At 35.6% G+C, this 12,467-nt stretch overlaps 1 protein-coding gene across 1 annotated transcript in view; it reads right to left on the reverse strand.

The window, feature by feature from the left end:
• Positions 1–12,467, reverse strand: part of adgra3 (adhesion G protein-coupled receptor A3) — a 68,395-nt gene that overhangs the window by 13,490 nt on the left and 42,438 nt on the right. The window contains exons 7-13 of the mRNA XM_079810709.1: positions 10,690–10,903; positions 10,238–10,402; positions 8,782–8,983; positions 8,514–8,663; positions 5,253–5,414; positions 2,918–3,118; positions 2,525–2,732 (exon numbers count right to left, since the gene is read on the reverse strand). Coding sequence (XP_079666835.1) covers positions 2,525–2,732; positions 2,918–3,118; positions 5,253–5,414; positions 8,514–8,663; positions 8,782–8,983; positions 10,238–10,402; positions 10,690–10,903 — 1,302 coding nt within the window. The remainder of the gene's footprint in view (positions 1–2,524; positions 2,733–2,917; positions 3,119–5,252; positions 5,415–8,513; positions 8,664–8,781; positions 8,984–10,237; positions 10,403–10,689; positions 10,904–12,467) is intronic.

Here is a 12,467-nt window from a genome sequence, read left to right on the forward strand (position 1 = left end):
AATTTATTGTGGAGTGAGGGGAACTCAAAAACATGTTTATAGTGTCTATAATGTTTAACTTTTCGTTTTTATTCACTGGCATTTTAGATTATTTCTGAATGTAATAATAAAACAACTTATACATAGTTGTGACTTATTATTTGCTTTCCAGCAGTTTTGACCTGGTGCAAATTATTGAGTGTGACTTATGTCCAGGGAGGAAAAAAGTATCTGCAGTAGCAAAAATTAAACTTATCACTCCAGGGTTCCCACACCTTGGTTAACTTCAAATACAAGGACCTTTCAAGGACTTTCCAGGTCCAATACCCTCAAATTCAAGGACTTAATGTGGGGACACATTTCAAGTGAGAGCAAGGTTATATCTTGTTAACTTGTAAGCTACATTGTTACAGTTTTCATGTGTCAAACACAACTATGCAAAAAAGCTTTTTTTTCTCATTTATTTTTGGCCATTTGACAGAGATCTGATATTCTTTTTGTCTTATTTCTGTTTTGCATAAAACTGAAGAATATTCTGTACATCCTATACTGTATTATAAAATGATCTGATATTAACTTTTGCATGGATTTTATTGAAAAGAGCTTAGGCTCATGTAACCAGAAGTTTTAAGATATATGAATATGCTTTGAAGTTTTTCTTGCCTCATGGCTTTACATTTCGTTTACAAAGCAATGCAATTCAACATTAAATTAAATAAAATATTTGGGCAACAGATTATCACACGTTTTATGTTTACACAATATGCAGTCATTGACTGAACATATTTGGGTACCATCGTAGTAGTTTCGTGCGCGTGAACGTCATGGCAACATACAAGACAAAATACCTCACGCAGGAAACACTTAAAGGTGGGGTAAGTGTTATTTAAAAAATGCTTTATAAAAGTGTCTCGGGTCAAGGACCAAAACAAATTTGTAGCCAATCAGTAGTAAGGGGCGTGTCTACGAATTATGGTGCGAAGAAAGCGCTCGGTGCACGTCATTATTCAAAATACACGACACAGGACAGACATTAGCCGTGCGACGACAGAAAGAGAGAGATGGCAGATAAAAAAACAAATGTGGAAAAAGTCTGGAACAAAAGAAGGCTTACGATCAGGCAAAAGTATCAGCTTTCCAGCATTGGCGAGAACTCAAGGAGCGAAGGCCGAGGTTGCTTTATTTCTCCTCGATAGGCGAGTAACATTGGTTTTTGTTTTGTTTCACAGAACTAATATATGCTAGCCTGACGTTGTCATACTCAATTCTAGTCAGAATATGAGTCTGATACTGCTCCGTTGGGCTGTGATTATGGGGCATGTTTCGAAAGACCTCAATTGGATAGACCTACAACCAATCAGAGCAACAGAGCGACGCATAACGTTAGTTGTCAAATGTCAACAGAACTCAACTGCACACAGTGTTGCCAAGTCCACGGTTTAGCCGCGGGCTGTTTTTCCATGTCCGTGGGTTGAAGCGACCCCAGTTATGTGATAGTTAGACCCAGGAACCCAGGCAACCCTGCCAAAAAAAAACACATTTTACCCCCCAAACTGCATTTTTTTCCGCATTTGTTTGTCCATTTGCAATTGTATTGTCGTTCACTTCAGCTATGATAATTACCCATTAATTTAAGCCTGGAGCGTCTAAACCTCCTCCACTGTCTGTTTCAAGTGTCAGCTCCCAAAGTGTGTCCAAAAAGTAAGTCAATAAACTCCTAATATGTTTGTTTTCTTTTGGTTCCTCTTTTCGTAATCGATATAACCCTCTAATCTTGTCATAATTGTATTCATATTCATTAGTTGGTCTGTGGTACTCCTGCTATGGAGTTGTTCATGAGAACTGTGTTTGTGTTTTTGGGATGTAAGGGATGACTTTTTTTATTGAACATTGGACCTGGATTACCATAGTAACACACATTGCTTTCACTTATTGATGGCATCATACCCTCGGCACAGCAGTCTCACAGCAGATACGTTGCCTGCGTTGCGTACGTATGTGTGGGGCGGAGCTATCAAAATAGGGCCGAGACCCTTTTTGGGGTAGGGGCATGTTTGTTTTGGTGAAATATCAACATTGGTTTCCAGAAAGCACTTACCCCACCTTTGATGCAACGCGTGTAACTAACGTAAATCAAGTAAGCTAGTATGCATAGGCCACAAAGTGTTGGCGAAATAACTCATTAGCGGACCGTAGGCGATAATAATATGGAATTTTTTCCAGAAAACGTCTTGCACAAAATAAAATCAAGCACTTTCAAGGACCTGTATGTATGCATGTATGTTTATTTTCAAAAACTTTCCAGGACCTTGACATTTTTTTTCATATACACAAACTTTCAAGGATTTCAAGGACGTGTGGGAACCCTGTCACTCATGATGACAGTTACAACTCAAGTGCATATTTCTGTATATTCGATTCTTAATTTTTAGACTATTGTATGTTACTTTGCTTTCTAGCCTGGTAGAAATATAGTATAACATCAACAATGAAGTGGGTTTGAGCGCAGGTCTGATCTTGCCCAGTAGTTGAAGTGTGTTCTTACCAATCTTTGTGAGAATCACAGGTGTGACCACACTCCTTCTCTTGCTGCCGTCATTGAGGACGGTGGAGTTTCCCATCAGGGGAAAGAGTTTGCCGTTGCGGAAGGCTAGCAGGTGGAGTTTGTAGACGGCCTCTTCGGCCTGACCTGAACTTCCCAGCGATGAGAAGAGAGACGGGGGAAGCTGTAGTGAGGCCTCCACTATAGTGTTCTGCAGACATGGAGATGCAATAACGTTACTGTCAAAACATGATGGATATATTCCAGGTTCCACAGCTTTATTGGAATTCTCGGATTGAAGAAACACTCATCTTATATGCTGTGACAAAGCAACTATAGTACTGTATACTCCACAGACATTGACATACAGAAAGTACCTGGGAAAAATATGCTTACTTTGAGAGCCAATGCTGACAGGTTGCTGGTCACGTTGCATTTGAAGCTGAGCTGGCGCTCTAGGTTGACGTCAGGGTCTCTGGGAGAGAAATGGGCCATGGCCGTGCGCTCCGGTGAGACCTTCTGGAACAGAGTGCAGGTCATTCCATTGAAGCTGCTGGCCTTGATCGCATGAGCCTCCAGAGCTATGTTATGAGAGTTCTGTTGAAACAGACAAGAATAAAGAAAAATGGGTACCACACCATCCTCTCACAATCACATGTTATTGAAGGACTATGAAAACTCCTTCAAACTAAAGTCTATATAATGTACACTGCCATTCAAAAGTTTGGGGTCAGTACACATTTATAATGTTACAAAAGACTTCCATTTCAAATAAATGCTTCTCTTTTAAACTTTCTATTCATCAACGAATCCTGAAAACAGTGTAAGAAAAATACTAACATCCCTTTAACTACATTTAAGAATATTTTAAAATAGAAATCAGCATTTTAATACTGTATTAAAATTTCTCAATAATTTAGTTTTACTTAATAATTTATTTTTTATCAGATAAATGCAGCCTTGGTGAGCATGAGACATTAAGAGAAAATGTATACAAATATATATATTTATTTTAGTTTAAATAAGTTACATAAACTGTTCAGTTGCTTTAAAAAAAGAAAAGAAAAGTAATTTAATGTATTATCTTTATCTTGTGCATGAACACACTCTAAATTTAAATTACTAAATTTCACGTACAATACTGTCATACGTCGTGAAGAAATCACAACACTGAAGTCAAGCATTCGTGGTTAAAAAGTATATACAATTTTGTGTTTTTTTTTTTTTTTTAAATGACATGGTTTCGCTAAATAAGACCCTATTCCTCGTCTGGGATCATGCAGACCCTCTGAAGCCCTTTGAAACTGCATTGATTTGGTTGCCATTATAGTCCATTATGTGGAGAAACATCCTGGAATGTTTTCCTCAAAAAAAATTAATTTCTTTTCGACCGAAGAAAGAAATACATGAATGAAAGGTGAATAAACTAATCAGAAAATTTTCATTTTGAAGTGAACTAATCCTTTAATTTGTAAAAGCAAACAAAATCACAGAATACTCCATTGGCCATATTCCAGGATGACAATGTCAAGATGCATCAGGTTCAAATTGGGATGTGCCTGGAAGAGACTTTACAGAGTGCTTGAATCTAGCATTGTGTACAAGATCTTGACCAAAAATCGATGCACCTCTTGATGGAAATAACATCACAACATTTATTCCAATAAATTCAAGAGTCAAGCACTCTGTTAAGTCTACTCCAGGCACATCCCAAAGACTTTCAAGACCCTTGAAAGACCACTGAACCGTTTCAAGATCTCCCAACTATTCTTTCAGAATTTGAGCCTGATGAATCTTGACATTGTCCTTTTGGAATATGGCCACGATGTGTCTTCCTACATGGTTACATGGTTAAGAAATTAAAAGCTACTCACTCCAATTAGGGTTAGAAGAACTGTTGCCAAACATATAACATGCTAGAAACATAATAATCACTGCAATAATGATCCAATCATTGACTCTTAACTCTTTCCCAACCAGCGTTTAAAAAAAAAAAGTTGCCAGCCACCGCCAGGGTTTTTGATCATTTTCACAAAAATGTTAAGGCCCATAAGAGCAAAAAAGAGCAGACCCTCTGCTTTTAAACAAAAAAATGTAAATTTTTCATGCATTCTTTTTTTTTCAACACTTAAATATGGGTAAGTTTAATATAAAAGCAACATTTTGAACAAAAAGCTGAGAAAATCGCGTTTTGGTCAAAGACTACATCCAGATCAGATTCATAGTGATGATCAAACACAGATGAAATAGATCGAGTCCATCAACACCCCTAATACTTGCACAGTCCTATAACTCGCCCGGGGTTAACATTTCATCCAGTAACATTAGGCAGTTTTGATATATATGATGTTTAATGTTGATGATCACATTATTTTACATACGATCGCTTGTTTTTTTGTGTCTTCTTCGCCTGTGTTTTGAACAGGAGATTCTGTACTCATTCAGAAGATGTGTAATAGCGCCCCCTAGCGTATAACAGTGAAAACATGGAAACACAGAAAATTCTGTGTTTGGCGGGGAAGCGTTTTCTCACAAATAACATAAAATTCCGTGTTTGGCCGGGAAAGAGTTAAACATTTGTCTACTTAAATCCAAACAGAGACCTTTGTTTGGCCAGGGCAGGCAGTGTATACATATTACTAAAATAATTTGCAATCGACAATATGGACAGCCGATTTAGGAGAAAGATCTTTTAAAAATGTACAATCGAAATAATTTTCACAGTACTCACAGTAGAATAGGCCAGAGCCCCATTACTGATTCGGAGAACAGCAATCCTCTGCAGGCACTCAACGATACGTGAGCAAGCTCGCGCCTCCCTCTGAGCCATCCATAACACTCGCTCATCAGCCAGCATCAGATTACTGGAGATATCCACCATCACATCTCCCAGCTGAGGGAGAAAATGCAGTTAGAGACAATGCATGCACACCCACAACACTGCCGATTCCTCCAGGCGTGCATTACACCCACAAACAGACTACATACTAATTCAATGTACACACACAAACAAGGACATTTTTGTTACACTCTCAGCGCAGATGCAAAACTTTGTTTCACTACTGCATTCTTGAACAAAACCTGACATCACACTCAGAAAAATGTTGAAGAATGAAGCTTTTTTTTGAAGAAGAAGAAGAACTAAAATGTGATTAGTGTGAGAATGTCGGACGCATCCCAGTAGAGAAACAATCACTGCACGTTATCAAAAAACAATGCTGGAGCCATAAACAACCTCTTCTTTGTCAACTCATATAACGGAGCTCCACTAAATTCCTAAGCAAAATTACACAAGCATGGCAAAATCGCGAGGCAAATTTAATAACGTGTTCTTGCAATATGTGAGACGTTGAATGATGGTACAGATCCCTGCGCAGGTGTTACATGATAACATTTCCCCTCAAAACTGAGTGAAGTGCAACCTGATCCTGCAAAGTAGGTTCTATGTTCCTCTGTGGCCCCAGTGTCCAAATCCCTCCATTCTGATCCTATCTGCTCCTCTCCTTACAGATTCAACTGCAAAAGCCGGTTTTGTTCTCCAGAGAGGAAGAGAGTCACGAGGTGGCGAACAGTGACGTTGATTTAAATCAACGGTTTTCAACCTTTTTGACTCCAAGGCCCCCCACTGTCCACAACAATATTCAAAGGCCACATAACTTTTCCAGTTTTTTTGTGATTTAATGGATAAAGATTAATGATTTCGTAAAAATACTTCAAATTTGTCAATGATAAAATTAATTATGGCAGTTTTTCAGGTCTAGAAATTTCCTCAAATACACACATTTTCTAAAAAAGTAGGAATCATGGTTCAGCGACATAAAACAGCTGGACGGGGGTGTCAATTAAATAAGGAATATCTTGATTTTTAGCTTATTTTAATGGTTGTTTTGTCTTATTTTAATCCCATTTAAGTCTACTGAATCATGTTTGATACACAAATTTCTAAGGCCTCCAAATTTTTCAAAACTTGCTGAGAAACCTGTTGTACACGGTCTACTGCATGCCTTCTGTCATCTGATTGATAGATTATAGCTTTTTAGCAAGTAAAAGGCCTTTTAGTAGAATTGTAAAAATGTCCCCCTCTGGGTTGTGGTACACGTGTCTTTTTTATGTAAAATCTTTCCTGATTTTTATGAAGTAAACATAAGAATTACAGTAACACTTTGCAGTAAGGTTTCATTAGTTAATATTAACTATTTTAGTTAACACAAACTAAGAAATGAACAATACTTTTAGAGCATTTATTCATCTTAGTTAATGTTAGTTTCAACATTTACTAATACATTATTAAAATCAAAAGTTGTATTTGATAACATTAGCTAATGAACTAACGTGAACAAACATTAATAAATACTGTAACAAATGTATTGCTCATTGTTATTTCATGTTAGTTAATACATAAACTAATGTTAACAAAGGAGACCTTATTGTAAGGTGTTACCAGAATTACTTTTATATTGTTAGTAATATTTCAAGATGAACACTTACTGGCTGAAGTAACTTGTGAATATCAAATAATATCCATCAGGCTTTTAAAGAACGTTTATTTGTTCATCTCTCAACCATCATTGTATTGCACTGCATTATACGTTTTGCCCCAATAATAAAAACTACAGATCTTTGATCATAAAATTAAGCATTTAAATAAGTGCTGTCAATGTTAATGCGTTAACGCATGCGATTCAATAATTAATTACAATAAATTTCAGAAGTACGTGAAGCTGCGTCATTAACGTAATTTTCGTCACGCATTAGATGATGTTAGAAGTCGGGAGTTTAACACAATCACACTGAGCATCTACTAGCACTTGTAACCCTGGTAGGAGGACATTTCCATTCTAACTCTTTAACTCAATTCTGCTTCTCTGTTTGTGATCAGGCCATTTTAAGCCATTAAACTCTGGGAAAGTGTTCAGTGATCCAGTTGAATTCATTCAAACAGTCCAAAACTGTGCTAATGTAAAAAAGGCCAGGCTGATCACATCCCACATATCAGAGAGAATAGAGACTCACATTGCGTTTTTAGTGAATTGATCGTTCCAGTGTGCTTTGCTTTAAAACACGAGCTCTGTCGTATTTTGTGATTGTTTCTGAGGAGTGCAATTTTGGTGACCTACCGGAGTCGTACAGTAAGCGCATGAATGTCTGATGCAACAAACCGTGTATGTGCGCGCTCTCGATTACTGATCGCACGCTGCATTCATGTACAGACACATTTCAGTTCATTTGCGTTGTTTCCACACACACTCAGGAAGGATAATGTTTGATTTGTCATGTTGTTGCTCTGTACACATACTATACACTGTGAATTCTGTAAAGTTTTTTTATGTAATGTTTTTTTTTCATGGGTGCTTAGGTGTGTATAAATGTATTATATAATAGAAGAATATGGACACCTTATATTTGGTTATTTGGTATCATTTTGGAGTCTCCAATGATCCTTGAAGCAAATTATGACAAAATGAATGTTTTTAATGAGATAAATGGTGTATGATTAATTTCACGATAAGTGTGCGATTAATTTTAATCTATTGACAGCCCTAATTTAAATATAATCTTAATAAGACATATTAATAGGAGATATACTGATATTTATATAATTTTTTCGGAAGTAATTTGCTACACTCTTATAAATATCTGACTGAACTGCATTACAAGCTATCAGAACTTCATCTTATTTTTGGCCATATAAATATCAGGAACTCCACTAAATTTCATATTTCGTTCAGTTTGTGCATCTGAATAAAGGTGTATTTTCCCTCCTCAAGTATAAGCTCCATATTCTCACAACATCACACTATATGAGCCATAAAAGCCTGATGAATCAAATATGAAACTCAACAAAAACACACATGCACAAGCACAGCTATGCACAAACTATTTCATGTCTTTTTGGTTGCATGTAAAAAAATAACATTATTCAGACCAGAACTGCTTGATTTTTATTGTTGATGCTAATACAAATCACAGTTTTCCCCTTCATTTAACTCACCTCTTTATACTTCTCCGCAAACTTGCCAATCTTCTCAATCATCTCTGCTACAAAGATCACATCCACCTTGTCAGAGAAGTTGGGCGCCTCTGCAGTGTAAGCTAACAGCTGCTGCGCTGTCTGAACCGCATTAGTCAGATTCAGAGGCATCTGATATTCAAGAAAAGAAAGCAAAGATGAGAACATAGAAGAATCAAATGCATCTGACTAAAGGTATATGATGAAAGTTAAACACAGAATACTGTACCGCAAAGTTACAGTCACCTACCTGGTTGATGATATAAAGCACACGTGTGACGTCTTTCATATATTCACAGCGCGAGTAGTCGTCTTCCGCCCACTGTCCACCCCGGTCGCATCGCCTCCATGCACGTCGCTCTTCGGCCGAGCTGCCTGAATAAATTCCAGCTCCGGTCACCTGTCGTTTACAGGGCAAGTACGCCGTAATGCCAGCCAGTGTACGAGGCCATCTGTATACAGACAAAAACATGCTAAATCTCCTTCAGGTTAATGTGCAAGAAAGAAAGTACCAAGAACACCACATGTCTGTGATAGGGGATGGAAATAAATGGCCTTAAATGGGAATGCATTTGTTTGAAGTGGTTAAGAGGTTTCACTTAGATCTATAACCACTAGAGTGCAGCGAAGAGCTAAAATATAAGGGACATTTGTTTTGATACTGTCAGCATGGGATACACACGATCAAATTAATTTTTTTCTGAAATTAATTTTATTCAGCATTAAATTGATCAAGAGTGACAGTAAAGGCATTTATAATGTTACAAATGATTTCAAACAAACAATGCTAATTAAACTTTAGGTTTCTGCTAAAAATATAAAGCCGTTTCAACATTTATAACAAGAAATGTTTCTTGAGCACCAAATCACTACATTAGAATGATTTCTGAAGGATCATGTGACACTGAAGACTAGATAAATGCTAAAAAAACAGCATTGCGTCACAGGAACAAATTACATTTTTACAATATATTCAAATAGAAATCTATGGAAGCTTGTTTTAAAACATTTTAAAAGATAATTGTGACTTTTTTTTCTCAGAATTGCGAGATATAAACTCGCAACTGCGAGTTATAAAGTAAGAATTACATGATATTTTGCGGACTTGAGAGTTTAAATCTCAGAATTCTGATTTATAACTGGCAATTGCATATTATAAAGTCAGAATTGTGTGATTTAAAGTCAGAATTGTGTTATAAAGTCAGAACTGCATTATATAAAGTCGCAATTCTGACTTTATGACTCGCAATTGGGACTTTATATAATGCAGTTCTGAGATAAGTCAGAATTGCGAGATGTAAACTAAAACATTTTAAGTAAGAATTGTGTGATAAAAAGTCGCAATTACCTTTTTAATTTTTTTATTCTGTGGCGGAAACAGCTTCCAAAGAAAACAATTATCTTAAATTGTAGATGGAGATGGAGATGAGGATGAAGATGGATTTGTAATACATTAAAAACTGGATAAATTTGTTTGTTCAAGTGTCTGGTTAAAGAAATTGATGTTTTCAATATAAATTATATATATAAATAAATAAATAAATATTTTTTTTACATGAAAATATAAAATGTTTCAATTTGTCCATTGTGGTACAATGTTACCTTGAGGCAACAAACTTATAATTTTTTCCTCATTGATATCATATTGTGTACCATAGAGGGTTAAAGCAGTAATGCACATCTGATCAGGTGTTCGCAAGACTCACCTATACTCCCCTTTGTTATTCGACACCCGATCTGACAAGCAGTACTTGGCAGAACTCTCCAAAACCACAATGTGGACCGTCCTAGTGTTGTTGCCTCGACTGGTGCGCACACGACACTCCCAGTTCCCAGTGAACCCTGGCTGGATGTTGGAAATGGTCAAGGCGCTGTGTGAGGACAAATCAAACAAGAACTTGTTGCTCCAGGAGAGTGGGTTTAGCATTACAGACTTTAACCAACAAAAACTGAAATAGTGACACTTTACAATAAGGTTCAGTCAGTTTCCAGCACAATGTTGGTAGATCAAGTGTTAGTTTATATTTCAGGTATATGTATCGCCATGCTCCGAGGCAAACATTGCTCATAGTGTGATTCATGTATATCTAGTGTGCAGAAATGGCATTTTGCAGTCGGTATTGGATTTGGTATCTCCTTCATGGCTGGTTTCTATTACCTGGCTATTAAAGAGCAATTCTGCACCATGCTTTTCTCTATGTAGATGCCTTGAGTGGCATCAGGTTCCACCATCTTCCCATCCTGATACCACAGAACCTGCATGTCCTCATCTACGAAAGAAGCCATGCACTGAAACGGCAGGCTGTCGCCCTGGAAGACGATCTGATGTTGAGATGGAGTCATCTGGAAGGAGGGAAGCTCTAGAGGAGCATCTAAAATAGAGAACGGAGAACAACAAAAATAGAGAAAGAAAAAAAAAACACTGTGGTCAGCCACAGATAATTGCTTTTTGCAAAAGTTGACATTAATGAGTGATCTGGGAGCAGTTTTATTGTAGTTCTTGCGCAAGCTATGGTTAGAAAGTCCAAAATCAACATAAATGGGAGGCCTGGATCAAGGCTGAAGGTTTTTTATACCAGGATTACTTTGCTTTTGGTGTAGGAGAGTGTGTTGGTAAAAGAACAGAAAATCGTTGGTTCTGAAGTTCTATTAGCAACAGTGTAATTTTTCTTTCTCTGAATACAGATAAGTCACCTAATGTGCAATGTGTCATAGTTCATGGAAAGCTACGGTCTGTTTACTCTTATCAGACTTCATGTTGCACAATGTCATTCAAATATAACAAAATAAGGCACTTAATCTAGTTTCTGTTTGCATACATGAGCGGGAAGGGAGCTAACAATGCATGCGGGTCAGGTTTTGCCTACATTGTTAGCAGTGATGTTATCCTTAAATAAACCTAAAACTATTCAAAATTGTTTTCTTTAATTGAAATAAAGCCAAAACAAAATAGAATATTAATAGATGAAAAACGTAAAAGAAAATCAGATGTTACCTTGGCAACTAACTAAAAAAAAAAAGCAAAATAGAAATAATAATAATAATGACAAAAGCACTACTAAACTAACATAAAAAGAAACCCTGAAAATATAAAAAGAAAAGATCATTTAAAATTTGAATAAATACTATGATAGTACCTAAATGATACTAAAATAACAGTAATTGTTAGGACCTTAATAAACAAACATGAAATAATTATTATAAAAATTATAATATATATAAAATGTAAAGTATATTATAAATATATATATTATAAATATATACATTATAAATATATATATTATAAATATATACATTATAATATATATATATATATATATATATATATATATATTATAAATATATACATTATAAATATATACATTATAAATATATACATTATAAATATATACATTATAAATATATACATTATACATACATATATACATATATATATATATATATATATATATATATATATATATATATATATATATATATATATATATATATAAAATGTAAAGGGTATGTGTGTGTGTGTGTGTGTGTGTGTGTATATATGTATATATATATGTATATATATATATATATATGTATACATATATATACATATACACACACATATACACACACACACACATAAAAATATAATTATATTTTTATATTAATGTTAAATATTTATGTTTCTTTATTAAGGGTACACACGGCACACACGACACACACACACGACACACACACACGACACACACACACGACACACACACACACACACACACGACACACGCACACACACACACACACACACAAATATAACATAATTTATATAATACAGACAACAACATTACAAAAAGTTAAAGTAACATTAAAAGGAAAACTGAAAATATAAAAAAGTTGATTCAAAATAATTCAACAAGTACAATAACAGTATATAAATGATCCAAAAAACACAGATTGTTA

The sequence above is a fragment of the Gobio gobio genome (assembly GCF_949357685.1).
Source record: "Gobio gobio genome assembly, chromosome: 2".
Classification (NCBI taxonomy): Eukaryota; Metazoa; Chordata; class Actinopteri; order Cypriniformes; family Gobionidae; genus Gobio; species Gobio gobio.